Raw genomic sequence first — 19,084 nt, forward strand, 5'->3', positions numbered from 1 at the left:
GGAAGAAAAAATTGAAGCTCAAAATCTTATAAAAAACAAATATTGAAAACTATCATTATATACATATAATTGGGAAAGGTAAAATACTATTTACTTCTCTCCCCAAAAAAGCACTAAATTCTTAAGTTATGAGGATCAAATGATATAATAATTTTAAAACACTTAGCAAAATGTCTGGCAAATAATAGATAATTAATGAGTTCTTTTTCCCTTCCCCTTCCCCATTAATACACATTATTATGTTGAACTGAATTAAATATTTAGGAAATAATGATCTTATAATGTGATCTTATCATTATGGAGTATACCTTCTATCCCTATGGATCACAACTTCTCATTTCTTATCCAGAGTGATTTTTCTCATCTTTCCCTATATCAGTGATTTGTCCAAGGACCCAAGGACTCCCTCTTTCTCTTTGAATATTTCTAGGTCATCAGTACATCTTTCATATTCCATATGTTGGTGTCCACCTGTTCCTAACTTCATTAGTATATTACTTTGTCTGGCTTTACACAAATTTGTATAATTAAAAAAACTATTTTCAAGCTATCCCCTTTTTCTGATAACAAGTAAAAGACAAAAATTAATCATTTTATGATTGGCTCCAGTATGATCTGAACCTCTTTTTATCTCTTCCTTTACACTCTAAGGCACTGTCTTCTGTCTTAATAAACTTTGCTATGTTTCTCATATATGAAAATATTATGTCAAAAGATAGCATATCCCTCCATAAGAGGTTTTTCCCCCTTTGAAGGAAGTTTTTTTGTTTGCCAAACATGGCAAACAAAATATATGTTTGAGAACTAGGATCAGCAAATCATAGCCCTTGGGCCAAATCTGTCCACTGCATGTTTTTGCTATGGTTTGTTAGCTAAGAATGGGTTTTACATTTTCCAGGCAATACACAAATGGGCAACGGATTGGATATGGTTCACACACCACAGTTTATTGACCCCTGCTCTAGAATATTCAGTAAGCAGCAGAGAAATGAGTTCTTTGTTCCCAGTTTTTAACCAGTGACTATTATTTATAACCTCTTTTTACCTTTTTCTGGGCCATCATCATCCATGTTTTTCACATAGATTATACACAGTGCAATCCTATAGGACTTTTCATATTTCATGGATACCATATCAACACTGGGACTTCCTGCCTCTTATCTTCTTCTTTTGCTAAATGACAGTTCACCTGTCTAATGCTCATACATGATAAACATGAATCACTTTTTAGAAGCAGGCAGCAGCCTACATGCTTCTAGGCATGTTCTATATGGATTTCTTCATTCCTCTTTAGACCACCTGAGTTTTTGATTCAGCAAAATGTGTAGCATTGAAAATACACAACAGCTCCAGAATTACCAAGAGAACATATGCATTCCAAAGATGAGAATTTGTGTTGGGGAGCAGTTGAGGAACATTAGAAGTACAATGCAGTCTCCTAAATACAATTCTTTTAAAGTTTGGTTTAGTTCATTATACATCTATAGCAATGTGTACTGATGACATGTTTTGGCTCCAGGCCACCTTTCCAGCCTCATTATACTTTATTCTATGGTTCATTCTTTGTGGTCCACTTGATGTGCCTTTGTATTGGCTGTCTCTTATGACTGGAATATACCCCTTATTATTTTCCTTATAAAACATAAAATATTCCCTTGAGGGAAGAATGTTTCTTTTTTGTCTTTTTATTACCAGTACTTGGCACATTGTAGGAGCATAACAAATGTCTGCAGGTTGATGATTGAGATCTATGAAAATGAGATAATTTATGGAAAATGTCTTTTAAAGTGCTATACACATATAAATGGATGATTTTATTGCTGCTATTATTTCTATATGTAAATGTATGAAATCACATCCTCTTAGGGATGAAGACCACCCAAAAAGAATGTCCCAAATGATCTTTGTTCTTGTACTTTATTTTAATGTTAAGGAAGGGCTGGGACTTTTAAGCCCACAATATTTCCGCCATTTCTCTTTCTTTCAAACATCTGTGATTGAGTAGCTGCTAGAATGTTATGGAAAGCTCATAGCATCATAGATTGTGAGACATAGAAAAGAGGAAACAGGGTGGGCTAGTGGAAAGAACACTGGATTTGCAGTCAAGTGGCTTGGCTCTGTCTCTTCCCACCTGTGTGACTCTGATTAAATCAATTAATCTCATCCTCTACTTTATTAGCTGCAAAATGGTAAAGTTGGAACTGGTGATTTTCTCTGATCTCTTTAATTCAAAATCCTTAGAGATCAATGAATCACATCTTATAGAGGAAGATATTGATATTCAGAGAATTTCTATTTTTAGCTTATACCTCTGGGAAAAAGCTTCACATAGGCAATCAGGAATTTTAACTCAAATGCTTCCTAAGGCCCTAAAAGTAAAGAAATCCCTCCCTTCTCCACCTTCAGTTGCAAAAGAGCACATTTAACTTAGGAATAAAGATGTCAAAGACATGTTAAGAAAGACAGATTTTTTTATAATATCACATTTATGACATATCTCAGAAAAGTAGTGTCATCTCATCCCTTCTTTCTTCCAACCATGCATTCATTTAACAAGCATTTATTGAATGCCCATTTGTGCTCAATAGGGCTATGGAGGAAAGATGAAAAATATACAGTGCCTTTAGAAGCTTATCATAGAATAAGAAGATAAGATATATGCGGAAATAATTCTCATACAATAGCAGGACATAGCCAATGTCAAAGGATATAAAGTCAGTCAGGCAATTAACAGCCATTTATCAAGCACTTACCATTTTCCAGACACCAAGTTAAGTGCCAGGAATGCAAAGAAGGCAAAGACAGAAATAGTACCTGCCCTCAAGTAGCTCTCATTTAATGGATGAGACAATGTTCCCGACAACTATGTGTACAAGAGATATCCAAGATAGATGGAAGATAAACTCAAAAGGACACTCTAGCATTAAGGAGGACAGGGAATGACTTCTTGTGAAATGTAGGATCTTAGTTGAGAAGCTGTTGTTTGTGCTTCATTCTCAGAGAACCAAGAAGTGATGCTATGACATGTAAGTGAATTGGATTTAAGAGAGGGAGAGCTGTGCAAAGTCACCAGTCTCACTTTTTCTTCTAGACCCTCTGAGGCTAGTGGCAAGATACAGATCAGGATGATAGAAGATAGACCTGGATGCAGTGGAAGAGCTTAAGTTTTTTAAGCTAAGGTCTTTAATAGGCTTCATTTTCACTGACCCCATCAGGTTTTAAGATTAGGTAAGAAATGAGGCAGAGAATGACCTTTTTTTACTTAGTTAAAAACATAAAAACAAAAACCCAAATACATACACACATATACACATGTATATGTGATGTTTATCTCAACCTGGGTAGGAGGGTTTCTGGCCAAAACAGCAACAAGTGCTATTTACATTCACTCTGAGCCAATCAGGGCCCCAACAATGACCCAACAATGGTCAATCAATGAGAGTCAAAGTGATGGAAAGCCAGGAGGTAAAATGAGATTAGAGAGAGCATTTGAGGCATGGAGGAGAGCCAGAGTAAAGTTGGGTGATGGAGCTTCTTGGTCAAGGAATGGTAAGGAGGCCAGTATCACTGGACTATATAGAGGGAAGTAAAATGTGAGAAGATTGAAGCAAAGTGTGGCAGAAGTTCAGAGAAAGGGGAGAAAGAAACCACCTTTGACTAGTGGGGACCAAAGAAAGCTTTATGGAAGGGATAGCATTTCAACTAAACCTTGAAATTTGGGTAAGATTTTTGAGAATGGGAAGGGGAAGAGGACATTTCAGGTGGAGGGATGGAAAGCATTTTATTAGTTTTTATAAAAGTTGAATTGGAAGTTCCCTAAAAGAGTAGATTTGTGTATAATTAATAAAAGAGGAATAGAATGGGTTTTTTGACAATTATCTTACAAATTTCTTCCTCTTTCCCACTATTTTTATTTGTTCTTTTCTTGAATCTTAAGTGATTCTGTGCTTTAGATGCCTCTGATAAATAAAGTTGACCTAGTTTTTAAAAAATGACAATAACATACACAGAAACCCTAAGAAATTATGTTTCTAAAGCAGTTGCACTGGAATCCAGAATTCTAAAACCCTGAAGAATGAGGTATGGTGGGGATGGACAAGGAAGGGAAGAATAGAGAAAGGAAAGGCAGCATTTCCATGGCCAGAGTTCCTCAGTTGAAAAAAAAAAAGGTGACTTTGTCATAGTGGATGGAGTTTTGAATTTATTGTAAGGAAAACATGAGTCGAAATTTGGCATTCATAGCTCTGTAGCCCTGGACAAATCAATCCCTGGTCTTAAATTCCAGTTTCTTAATCTTCAAGATAATAGCACCTATCTCACAAAGGTATTGGGAAATAGTATTTATAAAATGTTTTATGAACCTTTAAGTACTATAAAAATGTCTGTCATTATTTAAATTTAAATGGTTAAGTTTACAGTCAGAACTCAAGAAGATAAAATGAAATGATCTGCAGTCATCTGATTAGAAGGGAAACTAAACCAAAATAAGGAAATTCTGTTCATTTAGCATCTGTTAATGTTCAAATACAAGTATGAGCTAATCTTAGTTTACTACAGCAAGTTAGACCAGTATGGCTGGACTATAGAATCGTGTATACTAAGACTGGAAAAGTAGCCTGGAGCTAAAGTATGTCATCAGTTCATATTTTATAGCTATATAATTAACTAAGTTCCAAAGTAACAGTCCTAAGCTCAAAAAGTTTATATTCTAAAGAGCTGATAGTATATAAAGTATAGATAAATATATCACAATATAATTTTGGAACACAGTATCAAGAATGGGAGATCTAGAAAGGTTAAATGGAGAATGTAACACCTGAGCTAAACCTTTCAGGAAGATAAGAATTTTGAGAGGCATAAATAAAAAGGAAGTTTATTCTGGCTTTGGGTAAAGACCTGTTCTGAAACAAAAAATGAAATGATTGTCATACTTAGGAAACAAACTGGTAAATCAAATTTATTGGTACCCACAGTGCCTAAAAGTAGTATTATATGAATTGATACTGGAAAGGTAGTTCATATATATATATATATATATATATATATATATATATATATATATATGTATATATATATATATATATATATATATATATATATATATATATATATATATATATATATATATATACACACATACATATGTATGTATGTATAGGTTTAAGGCCCTTAACATTATATATATATATAATGTTAAGGGCCTTAAGTCTCAGACCAAGAAAAGTCTTTAATTTATCCTAAAAATAATAGGAACATACTGAACGATTTTGAACAAGGGAGTGATACAATTGGGTTGATTTTGACTGGGTAGGAAATAGCTAGGTGGAGTAGGGATTAGAAAAATGAAAGACTAGAAATAGAGCAAACAAATCAGAAAGGTATTAGAGTCATCATTCGAGGGGTGATGAAGGCCTTTCCCAGGATGGTGGCTATATGAAGAAAAGAAGATGAATTTTAAAAATAGGTTGTGAAGATAGTAGTGACTAATTGGATCCAGGGAGCAAGATATGGAGGAAACTGAAGAATGAGTAGGTGAACTGACCTGCATGACTGGGAAGTGAGGTGGTGATAGCGTGGAAATCCTCAACAGAAGTAGAGAAGTTTGAAGAAAGTTCAAGTTCAGTGAACTCTTCAGATCGCTTTTATAAGTATTAAATTTGAGCTGCTGATGCTGTGTCAACATGTAGATGGTCTATGGACAGGTGATGCAAGAATAAATTTCAGAAGAAAAATTGAAACTGGATATGGAGTTTTTTTTAGAGTCATTTGGATAGAGATTACAAGAATCCATGTGAATAGATGAGATAGACTAAAAATACCATAATATAGGGAAAGGAGAAGGAGGTCTCAGGCTGAAATTTTGGGGAAAGCCACTTAAGTACTGGTGGATCGATGATAATTGCTTATTTTTAATGTAAGCCCCTTAGGGAAGGGTAGATAATGTATCAAACTGTTGCCCAACCCTGTAGTTACTGATTGGTGACTCAGGTTCCCTGCACATTTGGATTTTTCTACAATTTATATTGCATTGTTTAACATCATACAAATTGATATAGTTAAGCAATCACAATCACCAGTTCTTTCATTTTCCAGGTATATAATTTGTCTGGAATTGGTAACTTTAGCTTATTTCATACAGCCAAGTGCTCTCTTGCTATCCCCTTATTTATCTTGGGTTTTAGTTACCTATAAACTATTTTTTAGTTTTGTTTATCCTTTACATTTCAAGTTCTGTTCTCCTGGTAGAGAAAAAAGAAAATACAAGTTGTTTAGTTCTTTCATTCTTTAAAACTGTTCTATTCATGTCGAGCAAAAGTCTTTGACATCCTTCTCTGATATTTCTTCCCTACCCCCGAATATAAGTAAAATAAATCTCTTTCGTTTGCTTGTCTTTGGCATTCTTTACCAGTATCAGTTTATTCGGCACTTTAGTATTCTTGGCAATATTCTTTGATGCTACCCATTTGTTTTCATGCTGTTATTTTCCCTTGCTTCATCTTGAATACATTTCTTTCAAATTGTTCATGAGTCCCGTTGATCCACATCAGTTTCTTTGTACAATTTTCCATTTTCCTCCTAATAAAAACCATTTATATTGATTTTTTTCAATTTTTGTCTCAGAGTTTCCAATCTTTCCCAGGAAGATCCTTCTATAAAATTTTTGTCCATGTGATCTACCTATATTTCTCTAAAATCTTTGCCTAAAATAAGAATTTTGTTTCTTCATCCCTTGTTTTCTTCTTTGTCATGGATTCCCAAGTAGGCTGGTTACTTGAGTTTAATTCAGCTCAAGAAATTTAAGTGCTTTCTACAAATAAGGTACTCTCCTAGATACTATAGATACAAGGACAAAAAACAATAGTCCCTATTTTCTAAGGTCTTTGTATGCAACATGATTTGAATAGTAAACAGAAAGAAATTAGGAAGGAGAAAATACTTACATGGAGAGAGTCAGGGAAGAACATAATATGTAGGAGATAGCAGCTGAGCTAAGCCTTGAAAGAATTCTAAGAATTAGAATTAAGAAGGGAAATCATTTCAGGGATAGGAGACAACCTATAGAAAAAGATATAAGAAAGAGATGAATGTGAAGTTCAAAAAGTAGTGGACCAACTATAAAACTGTGCATATCCTTTGATCTAGCAGTGCCACAACTGGGTCTGTACCCCAAAGAGATATAAAAAAGGAAAAAGAATGTACATGTGCAAAAATGTTTGTAGTAGCTCTATTTGGGGTGGCAAAGAATCAATTGGGGAATGGCTGAATAAGTTATGATATACGAATAAAAGGGAATATTATTGTTCTATAAGAAATAATGAAACTGTTGATTTCAGAAAATCTTGGAAAGACCTACATGAACTGATACTGAGTGAAGTGAGCAGCACCAAGAGATATTATATACAGCAACAGCAAGATTGCATAATGATCAGAAATAATAGATTTAGTTCTCAGCAAGTCAGTGATCCAAGGCAATTCCAATAAACTTTGAGTAGAAAATACCATCAATATCCAGAGACAGAGACAGAGAGAGGGAACTATGGAAACTGAATGCAGATCATAGCATACTGTTTTTATTTTTTTCCCCCTTCTTTTTGTGGTTTTGTTTGATTTTTCTCTCCCAATATGACTCATGTAAAATGTGGAATCATGTAAAAAATGAATGTATATGAAAAAAAACTAAATAAATAATATTTTTAAAAGCAATAGGCCAATTTAGCTGAAATATAGAATGGATGAAGAAAAATCATATGAAATGTTGAAAGAAAGGGATGACAGATTGTAAAAAGGACTCTAAATTCCAGTAGAAAGAGTAAATTGTAAAGGAGCCATTGAAGATTTATGAGCAGGAAAGACATTTTTTGGTCTGATAAGTTTTAGGAAAATTGATTTGGCATTTGTGGGGATTTTTTTTAGGATATTAGAGAAAGTAGACACTGGAACTAGGGAGATCAATTAGAAGGTGGTCACAATAGGTCAGGTGAGACACTATATTGTGAGGAATAAAATAATAACTGATGTTGAGAGAATGCCTTAGAGATCTCAATCCTTTTTATATATGTTATGTAGTAGACCAAGTGTCTAAGGTTCGTAGGGCTTGTCCTAAGGGTTGGGGAGGTGATTAGGACCTCTTGCCCATTCTCCATCATTTAGCAGGGTAGGCTCATTAGTGGAATGGTTGTGTCATATTTTACCTCCATGTCACTAATGTTGAAAACAAATCACAAAATGCAGCACATGTATATCTAACAGTGTTATTTGTCATATATAAATTATAGCTTTCCAGATTTAGGAATCACAGCAAGTGTGAAAAAGCAAGAAAGCTACTAAGACCTCCATGGGTGCTTTTAGATATAAGGGTCACACTTCTCTAAAAGAGCATTTTTACCTGAGCTCACGAACAATGTTTTCTAAGGCAAAGCAGCAAGTATTTAACAAACACTTCCTGTGAGCTAGACAATATGCTGACTTTCTGGGGATATAATTGTGAGCCAAAAGAGCTGACAAGGGGGGATAATGTTAATAAAGTCAAGAAAATCAACAGCAGGTATCAGGAGAGGAATAATGGTTGATCAACAAGAGCCTCTCCCCAAAATGGAAACATAGTAGGAGCTCACTATTGAGAGAAGGGGAATGGTGTGGTAGAGGCATTTTCTAGGATGAGAAGGTCAGAGGAAGATCATCTTCACAAGATAAAGAGAGCTCATGTGCCAAGGAAAGTTCCAGGGTGAGACTCAGCTGCAGCTGAAGGATGATAATAAAATCCAGAAAGCGAGAAGGAGAACCAAGAGAATGAAGGTTGGTCAGATTTGAGTGCTCTTCAAACTATAGGTTCTCGAGGGAGATTACCAAAGAGAAAAGGGGGCAGGCATGGTGGAGAAATATTCCAAGCTAAGAAGGCATCGACTATTTCTTAAGACTTAGTCATTGAGGGAAATTCCAGGGTAAGATGCCAGCTGAGACATGGAGTCTGAAGACTAATTGGTCAGGGCATATGGGCCTGGTGAGAGAAAGGTAGTAGGAGTAGCTAGATAGTGAAGTGGATAGAGTTTTGGGCTTGATTCATTCTCCTGAATTCAAATCTGGTCTCTGACACTTAGTAGTTGTGTGACTCCGGGAAAGTCACTTAACCTTGTTTGCCTCAGTTTCCTCATCCATAAAATGAGCAGAAGGAAATGCTAAAATGCTCCTGTGTCTTTGCCCTGAAAACCCCAAAAGGGTCACAAAGAATCAGACATGACTGAAAAATGACTAAACAAAATTATGTGCCTTTAACTCTTGTTGTACTCATAATTGGTCTTTGGGACAACTTAGCTTGAACACACTTTCAAGGCCCTTAGTTGTCTCAGATATTGTCCTGTATTCCCTGTTAGCTGTAGGGATTTGTTAAACGATTCCCAGAGTTAGCCTAAAAAATACATATGTTACATTGGAAGGTAGTAGATGGAAAAAGCCCAAAGTTAGGTTTCTGAATGATGGTGGCAAAGCAATGCATTGTAAGCAGGAAAGAGTACACATATTCTTCTTTTTGGCTCAGTGTATTGAGGTTACATGGGAGAGGGAGCACCTAGTATTAGATGGGATGCAGTGTTATATCGTGAATCCAATTTCCACAAATGTCAAGATATATGGGAAATATATAAGAGAAGGGGGTGTACTGAAAGGGAATTTGTTAACAATAGCTTTGGTATTCCAGAAATAACAACAGATGGAATAAAAGGGGGGGGGGAGTAAGGCTGAAGTGGATAGGGATGAGAGTTGAAGAAAGATGTTTCTGCAAATAGTAATTCTTTAGTCACAGAGCTAAGGATAAAAGCAGCTGAGTTACCCACCACGGTGGGAGTGCAACTCCAGTCCATGAGGGTCTGAATACTCCAGAGTACTGTGATAACTGACCATAATTTCAGTGCAGGTGCAAGAAAGCAATGACGTCAGCTTCCACAGCTGGCCTTGCTAAAAAGAAGAAAAAGGGGAGTTCATGGAAGAAAATAGAGCAAAAAGGTTTATATGGGAGACTTGAGGAAAGAAGAGAAAATTTGAAATAGCCACAATGGAAAATAAGTATGATAGAGAGCAAAAAAAGTTTTGTTTTGCTGAAGACCCAGATGAGACTTGATAACATCTATTTGTGATGCATCCAGACAGTACCATTGCCTGCCATCCTCCATCTCTGTTAAGTAGTACATCAATGAGAGTAGGGCAGGTAGATAGTGGGAATAATTCAGAGTTAGGCTTTGGCAGTGTTAAGATTTAGATTGATAGTTGATTGAAGCATTTATTTTTAAAATTAGTTTTATTTTGTTGAGTGTTCCCAATTACATGTAAAAAAAATTGTAACACTCAAAATATTTGAGTTCCAAATTCTCATACGTCACTGAGAGAATGCAAGCTAAGTTATACATTATACATGTAAAATCATGCAAAATATGTTTCCACATTAGCCATGTTACAAAAGAAATCACAAAATAAAACAATAATAATGAGGAAAGTTAAAAAATAAACTTAATCTGCATTCAGAGTTCATCAGCTCTCTCTCTCTGGAGTTGGATAGCATTTTTCATTATTCCTTTGAAATTTTCTTGAATTTTTTAAAATCAAGAGTAGGTCTTTCACATTTAATTATCTATACAATATTACTCTTACTGATTTCTATAGTTCTGCTAACCTCACTTTGCATCAATTCATATAAGTTTTAGCCAAGGTTTTTCTGAAAACATCTTCCTTTTCATTCTTATACCTTAATAGTATTCTATCACAATTATATACTACAATCTGTTCAGCCAATCCTCAATTGATGGGAATGAATCCTGATTCTTTGCCAAGATAAAAAGACCTTTTTATAAATTTTTGTACAAATAAGTTTGTTTTTAATTTCTTTGGAACAAAGATCTAGTAGTAGTAGTATTGAGTCAAAAGTTTTCTGCCCTTTGGACATAGTTCCAAATTGTTCTCTAGAATGGTTAAACTAGTTTACAACTCTAATAGTGCATTAATGTCCCAATTTTTCCCCTCTAGAATTTAGCATTTTCTTTTTCTGTTATGTTAGCCAATCTGAAAGGTGTGAAATGGTATCTCAAAATTATTTTAATTTACATTTCTCTAATCTGTAGCGATTTAGAGCATTTTCCCTTTCTTTTCTTTTAAATTTGAACACGAACTAAGAGGAGGAAATAACCCATTGCCATGTATGCATCTGAACAGATAAGAAGATTCAAAATATAAAGTAATAAATTTCAAGAAAGCATGTAAAATGAATACTATACATTGTGTTCAGAGCTTTTGTTTGCTTTTCTTTTATTCTCTGTTGTGTGCTTTTAACTTTATTTTCCTCTTCTTAACACCCCCAAGAAGGCTACAATTAAGCATAGATATAGATATATCTATATCTATACATATACATATATATGCATATATATATACATACACACACATATATACACATATCCTTATATATACATCATACCTAAACACACACATACATACATAGGTATCCATAATCATGCACATATTTACACATATACTTTCATACACATTTATATAAGACTATCCCATACTTATTTCCAGTTGTCCTTTCTCTGAAGGTGGATAGCACCTTCTTTTATTAGTCCAAGTCTTTTCCTGGAAGGAACTGAGACCAGGGATACTGCTCTCCTGCCAGCAGGCTCCCATCCTCTGCTACTGCATTCACCAGGGGTGTGGTAGTTGTTTTTTCCCAGTAGTAGCAGTCCAGCCTAGGATTTTTCTGGTCAGCACAGCTGTGCTTGTCATATCTCAATAGTGCAAGGCCCTTCAATCTTCTCCCTCTTTGTCTTTAGATCCTCATACTGTCCATGAGATGAAAATTTCTAAGGATGAGGCTGCTTCCCAATCCCAGCTGCTCCCAGGGATTGTGTTTTGTTGATTCTTTAGAGCTGTCCTGCAAGTATTTCTACTTCACTCAGGCCCAACCCTTGGCCTAAAAAAGCTAGGTCTTTCCTGGGGTAGTCTTAAGCTGTCTTACGGGGACAGTTATTTTAATTTGACTTTTCTGCTGTAATACATTCTCTTTAAGGCAATGTTTTGCGGGGCTTTTTTTTTTTTTTTTTTTTTTTTTGGAGGAAATTTGGAAAGCCTAAAGTTTTCTGGCATACTCTGCCATTTTCCCAGAATCTTCTTGGAGCATTTTTTTTTCCATGTAATATTGATAACTTTGATTATTTCATCTGAAAACTGCCTGTTCATTTCCTTTCCTTCCTTCCTTCCCTTCCATTCCTAGGGAATGGCTCTTATTTTTTTTTATAAATTTAGCTCAGTTCCCTACATATTTGGGAATGAGAACCTTTATCAGAGAAACTTGCTGTAAATTTTCCCCAATCTTCCCCAATCTCCTATTTTCCTTTTAATTTTAATATTTAATAATAAATTTCTATCTAATTTAATGTTTTCATTTTTAATTCAATTTTAATTGGCAGCATAACTTTTGTTTGTTCAAAAGCTTTTTAATTTCATGTAATCAAAACTATCCATTTTGGCTCCCATAATCCTCTCTTTATCTTTAGTCATAACCACTTATCTTATCCTTAGATCTGACAAGTAGTCATGGAATGGTCTAGAGTTGAAGAGAGGGAATGAGTTGTTTGTAGGATAAGAATCAAATAAGTAAAGAATAGGAGATGAGTTAGAGTTTGAATTTGGTTAACTGTAGAGTCAAGATTCAGAGGGAGAATAGTAAAACCAAGGAATGGATGATGGCTTAGGAGAATATTGAGGGATACAGAGATAAGAGGTTATGATGAAGACCAAAAATAGTTTCAATACATAGGTATGGAATGTTTGGAAGTTATGGTCAGATAAGGGAATTTCACAATTCTTAATTATGGAAGTGGGATAATTGTGAAATTTGATAAGGAGATAACCAGTGATCTCTTAAGAGGCAAATCCAGTGGGCATTCCTCAGTTCTCCTTCTTGATCTAGTTCACAAATTTCTCCAGGGCAGCAAAGAGATGGCTGGAAAAGAATAAGTAAAATGAAGAATAGCTGGTAATTTGCTAAAAATAGTTATCCAGGAGAGACAATCATCTATCAGGAGAGTAGGGACTTGGGGCTTTCGGCTTTTGCAAAATTTGTTTCAGTACAAGATGGAATGAAGAGCCATGTATGCGTCTCCTGAAAATTATTTTTTTAACTGTCAATCATTATATAAATGTGAGCTGTTATTATTACTAATTCTATCTATATGGATAATCCCTCTGAAGAGATAATAGACATAATTCATAGTTCCTTAAGTTTCTATAGCCCCCCAAAAGTCCGTTTCCCTATGGCAAACATTCTGGTGATAAATATTAGTGTATTTGGGACTGAGATGATGGTCCCTATTTGTCCCTGGATTTAGCAAAAAATACTTTGCAGCTTAGTAGAGTCTGTGAGAATATACTAGACAAACCCTTTGAGATCCCAAACTAGGTAGAATAAGACTTTAATTGGTGTTCTTACAATTTTATATTTTATCAATATATGTTATTTCAGTAAGTTATAGAAACCAAAGTGTTGGCACAGTAGATTAAAGATGACAAAATGTTGACTTTGGAATCCCAGGATCTGAGTTGAGATCTTTGCTCCATCATGTGTTATATGACTCTTTACCTCTGTGGACCTGCATGTACGTGGTTGTTGTTGTTGTTGTTATTGTTTATTTTGTTTTTTTAAAAGAAGGGGAGATAGGATAGAGACTGAATCTGTGATTTCATGGATAAAGGTAACTCTGATGAGAAAACTTCAACTATCCATGTAGGTCAGTGGTGTCAAAATCAAATAAAACCAGGAGCCACTAAACTATACTTAAGGAACCCTTAGGATGGCATATGGACATATAGAACCAATTATGTTCATATATCTCTTTTAAAAATCTAATCCATCAGTACATTACAATTATATAGGAACTACATTTTAATCAGATTCAGACTGTACTTGGAAGTATTGTGGGCCATGTGTTGGATACCACTGGCCTATATCACTGAGAAGAGTAAGTAATGTGTGTTAACACAGAACTCAGTCTCTTAAGTTGGCTATCCTTGTATGTTATCTTGCTTCTTCAATAATAGAGGTAATCATACTTATATGAAGAAGAAAATTCCTTAAAACATTATATAGAATTAGCTATTATTATATAAAATGTGTTATATTAGAATGTAGACTGTGAATATAGCTACATAATACATATATAAGGAGTGATGGTAGGGAAGGAAATTTTGGTCTGGAAAGTCATAGAAATGGCAAATGGAGGCTTAGGGCAGTCAATTATTATGATCTTTCTATAAGAAATAATAGTATTGATTTATTATTGTTCTCAGATTAGCAGGTGAAAGGTGATCTCCCACCACTAAAGTATAAACTCCTCAAAGGCAACTGTCTAACTTTTGCATTCATAATCCCGGTGGTCACCCCATTATTGGTTATTTTTTCATTTCTATATTCGTATATACTATGATATATATATATATATACATATATATATACACACATATATATGTATGTATATATGTGTACATATAAATGTGCATGTATGTTTGAATTAATATAATACTATAGCAATTAGGACCAGGTCTATGATTTCACTGATATAGGGAACTATCTGATGATAACACCTTCTCTGCTACTTAGTCTTAAATAATTGTCCATAGCAAGTGGTATCAAACACTGCCAGCAGGCTTGCACTACTCAGTAGGATCAATCAGATTAAAAAATGTAATTAGAAATTATAAATAAAACAACAAAAGAGCATAGATGACATTAATATGTAGTTTCCTAGGACCAATATGCAGCTTGTCAGAGTTCTTTTTGTGTTAAGTGGTTCTATTTCCGAGTTTGACACTATTGTTCTAGATCAGAAACTTCTTAAACTTTTTACATTAGTGACTTCTTTTCACCCTCAAAATTTTTACATGATCCTGGGTATATAGGTTTGTAAAAATAAGTATGTAGATCAAACTTCTACTGGTAACAAATCATAGATTGCAAACCCATATTCAGTTATGAGACTCCCATATAGGGTTGAAGTTTAAGAAGCTGGGTCTAGACCACTGAGAAACTAAGATGATTTGTCCAGAGACATAGTCAATATTATATTAGAGGCAGAGCTTGAACCAAAGGCTCCAAGACTGACTTTCTGTCCATCACTCCATGGTACTTCTCAATAAATTATGATGTGATAAACTATTCTGAAATATGATGATCAGTAATAATAATGAAAATTATGAGAGGGTAAAAGGGCCAAAACTTATAGCATTTATTTCGTTCTTTGAGGTTTGCAAAGTACGTTACAAAGATCTCATTTAATCCCTACAACAATCCTGGAACCAACCTTAGAGTTAGGAAGACTTGATTTTAGGTCCTTTCTCTAATACATATATTATATGAATTATATAGCTATTGCTGCTGGACCTTGAACAATATATTTAATATTTAACTTTCAGTGTTCTGGGCAACTGTAGAGAGACCCAATTTATATTGGTTCATTTTTTTTTTTTTACTGAGTTCTCTAAACCAATTATAGTTGTGGACAATCTCCCCATCCTATCCCCACCCCATGGCACCAAAAGAAAGAAAAAAAAGAATAAATAATTACTTTTAAAAACTTGTTGATTATTATTTCCCTTTGTATTTATTTGATTCACTAGAAGAGAAGTGATCTTGGACTGGAAAAGAGTGGAGAAATCTAGTACTTGAAGAAATCAAAATAGGAAGTAAATGGTTTAAAATTAGTCTGTAGAAAATCTTTGAAGGGAAGTGGAAGACTACTCAATATGTGGGGATGGTAAGAAGAAAAAAGAACAAAAAGAAGGAAATAAGAGATTTGTCCAAGAACCAGCCATGAACCATTCCACATGGACCTTGTGCTTTCACTTTAAAAACCTTTGCTTCAGTTGGAGATTGGAGGGTGGGATGTAATTCAAAGGAATCCTTTGGAAAAGTGAAAATTCTCAAGAACACTGACTGAGAAATAAGTGAAGTCAGAACCCCCTCCCTTGGGAATGGAGGGTGTTAGCAGTCAATCCTTTGTTCCAGTGGATCCTCTTTATATACTGCAGAGAGTCAAGGTGATATGGTAGTGTAGAGATCAAGACTTCTAATTGTGTTCCTAAAGAAGTTTCATTGTCCATTTTGGCTCAACAAAGCAAAAGGAGATGCTACTTCTCTGAACAAAAGTGGTAAGATATTGTATAAATTCACTGTTCTTTTACCTTGATGAAGTTTCTTCAGATCTTCCCCTTATAAATCTTCTTCTGTCCTCCCACAGCCTATAACACTAACTTTAAATTCCTGTTCCTTTTTCTATACATGTACAGCATCCTGTATTTTCTTTTGGGGAGAGTTTCTTGGAATTCACCTAGAATGAATTTGAGCATTGCTTTAGTAGGGATACTTGAATTCAATGGCTTGGAGTTAGGGTCTGCCCTAATTAAGTCTTTTGGTTTTCATATAGTTGAGTTAATCCATCTCTCACACCTCTGTCACCAGATATTCACCTAAGAGCCCATGCATCCTTTTAGTATAGTTATTCACAGCAGTCATTTCAAGGTAAATAGTATGCATTAGATTCATCCATAATGAAATCACTTTTATAAAATACCCTATCAGTAGAGACAATTGGTTGAAAAGATGAGAAGTCAGTATCGTGGGCAATAAATATAAACCCTGAGCTCTGTCAAGTGCCAGGTAGAAAAATTGATCTCAGGTGAGTTATTATGTAAAGTAACTCTCAGTATAATTGTTTTTAGGAAATTAGTTACTTCTAAACAGGAGCCCAAGGACCAGTTTGATTCAGATGAAAATCTCATCATATCATCCCTTTCTGGAAAATAAACATCAGCTAAAAAAGCTTTTAAATGTCTTCTTCCCTCTCATCTCTGCCACCAAGTGCCTGTCTTGCTACTTCCCAGGAGTGAGACATTGGCACAGAAGCTGGGGAGACTTCTCAGGAAATATCTGGAAGAAGTGATTAAAATGCTTACCTTGGTTTAAGTACATTTTTTTTCTTTTTGTTTGTCCAGAGTGGAAAATGGCTTTTGAAAAGATGCAAGTGATAATAATAGTAACAACAACAAATAATTGTATTTATTTGACACTCTAAGGTTTACAAAGTGTTTTACAAATATCTCATTTAACCCTTACAATAACCTTGGAAGGTAGATGCTGCCATAATCCTCATTTTACAGGTGAGGAAACTGGGGGGAGTCAAAGTTTAAGTGACTTGCTCAGATCAATTAAAATGTCTGAGGCTAGATTTGAACTCAGAGATTCTGGTTTTGTTTTTTTTTTTTTTTTTTTTTTTTTTTGTACTCCAGATCTAATAGGGTTCTCTACTATACCACTGAACTGCTTACCAAGAGTAGAAAGATAATTTCTGTATAGGAGAATTTCCAAAGTACTTAATTTTTCTTTTACTCATAGTAAAATGGGTCACAATAGGCAGTGAATTGAGCCTGAGCCAAGGATTCTGGTCCCCCTACTCTTCAATTCATAGAAAATAATGTGAGCAAAGTTGGGGTGGAGGGATTAATCAGTCAGTATGGGTTGTTTGGCTTCTTCTTGCTTTGGCATTTCTTTGGTATAATTTATTTTTTGTTTGTTTGTAAAAACAAAATCATAACTAGTTCAGTCTTCAACTTTTTTAAAGATTGTGGTCCTGCTTCTACCATAAACTTCTCTCATTTTATTTTTTTAGTCATGCTTGGTTTTGTAATGATAAACTGGATGCTTTCATGATCCTATCTTTTCTTCCCTCGACTAGCCAAGCTGCCTTCACCATCTAGTGAAGAATTAGAGGATGTCAGCCTGTCCTCTGTGGAAGAGTCTGCCCAAGCCTTACCTATTTCTGACTCCACAGACTCCCCCCATAAACACATGGAGAGAAACCCAGCCCAGCTCCCCAGCCCCCCACGGCTTCCAGTCCCACCACCGAAGTCAGTCTCCAATAAAACCAATAAAAATATAACAGGTTAGTTTTTTGTTCTCTATTTTTCATCCTTTATTCATCTCCCTGAGCGGGGAAGGGAATGAGAGGGAAGAAGAAATGATGAACTCTTACAGCATGTATGTGCTGAAACTAACCCAAGGAAATCATTCCCATAATTTCCCATTTTTAAGGGAAATTTTGTGTAAAGCTGTTTATTTTTAGTCAAAAAGCCAAAAGGAATTTGGGGGAGTGTGGGTGGGAGTTCTTACTTTAACAAATAGAACCTTGCACTTAGTAGACCCTTAAATGTTTTTAATTGAATTGAATTGAATTATTTTGATTCAGTTCAATACAACAAATGTTATTAAGTGCCTACAATGAGGAATTGGCAATATAAAGACAAAAATGAAAGAGAGCCCGCCTTCAAAGATCTTACTGTTTATTGGTGGGGAATTTAACATACACACAAATTGAAAAAAATACCACAGTCAGACTTAGTGTGAAACAGCCAAAGATTTTTCTGTAGTGCTTTGTAGAGCGGCCAGAGCAAGATGCATTTCCTTCCCATACACCCCAAGAATTTTGGCTACATTCTTCCTCTCTCCCCTCTCTATAGCCCACTATGGCTGTCAAGCCCCACTCTCAGGGCTTGGGCTTAAGGGGTACAACATCAGGGACTGGCTTTGAAATACTGCCTAACCTGAGGATGTGTCATACATGGCGTTTTGAGGATCATTGATAAAGGTATACACACAAGCTGCTGTAGCAACTTCCCAACCAATCCCTAACCTTCTTTGCTCTACCTTTCCCTGATGTCCTTTAGAACCTTCCTCTATTGTTAAAAAAAAAGTCTTATATATCACACATCACCTCCATTTTCTGGTGCCTGCTGAAATCTAGCTTTTTCCTGGAGACATCATGTCTTGGCACCCCTTCCAAGACTGGATGTTCCTCTCTCACTGTTGACATACAAAGCTAAGAGAATTTGGCATATCACTTGCTTCCCACTGCTACTTTCACATCCTCCCTCTGCCATCAAACAGTTCCTCAGTCTTTTAAAATTCTCCCCATCCTATCCAGATTCTTGATGCTGTCTTCCATATATCTCAAGGTCATACTCTTCCTCTCTCTCTTCCTCTCTCTTTCTCTTC

General features: G+C 35.2%; 1 protein-coding gene across 13 annotated transcripts in view; it reads left to right on the plus strand.

Moving 5' to 3' along the window:
- PHACTR3 (phosphatase and actin regulator 3) overlaps positions 1-19,084 on the plus strand; it is a 290,706-nt gene that overhangs the window by 179,138 nt on the left and 92,484 nt on the right. For 9 of the 13 annotated variants that reach the window (XM_074288720.1, XM_074288719.1, XM_074288718.1 and 6 more), the window contains one exon: positions 17,769-17,975. The exons of 3 other annotated variants lie outside the window; for them this stretch is intronic. In XM_074288720.1, coding sequence (XP_074144821.1) covers positions 17,769-17,975 — 207 coding nt within the window. The remainder of the gene's footprint in view (positions 1-17,768; positions 17,976-19,084) is intronic. One more of the 13 variants, XM_074288721.1, reaches the window with a different exon arrangement.

The sequence above is a fragment of the Sminthopsis crassicaudata genome, chromosome 2 (genome assembly GCF_048593235.1).
Source record: "Sminthopsis crassicaudata isolate SCR6 chromosome 2, ASM4859323v1, whole genome shotgun sequence".
Classification (NCBI taxonomy): domain Eukaryota; kingdom Metazoa; phylum Chordata; class Mammalia; order Dasyuromorphia; family Dasyuridae; genus Sminthopsis; species Sminthopsis crassicaudata.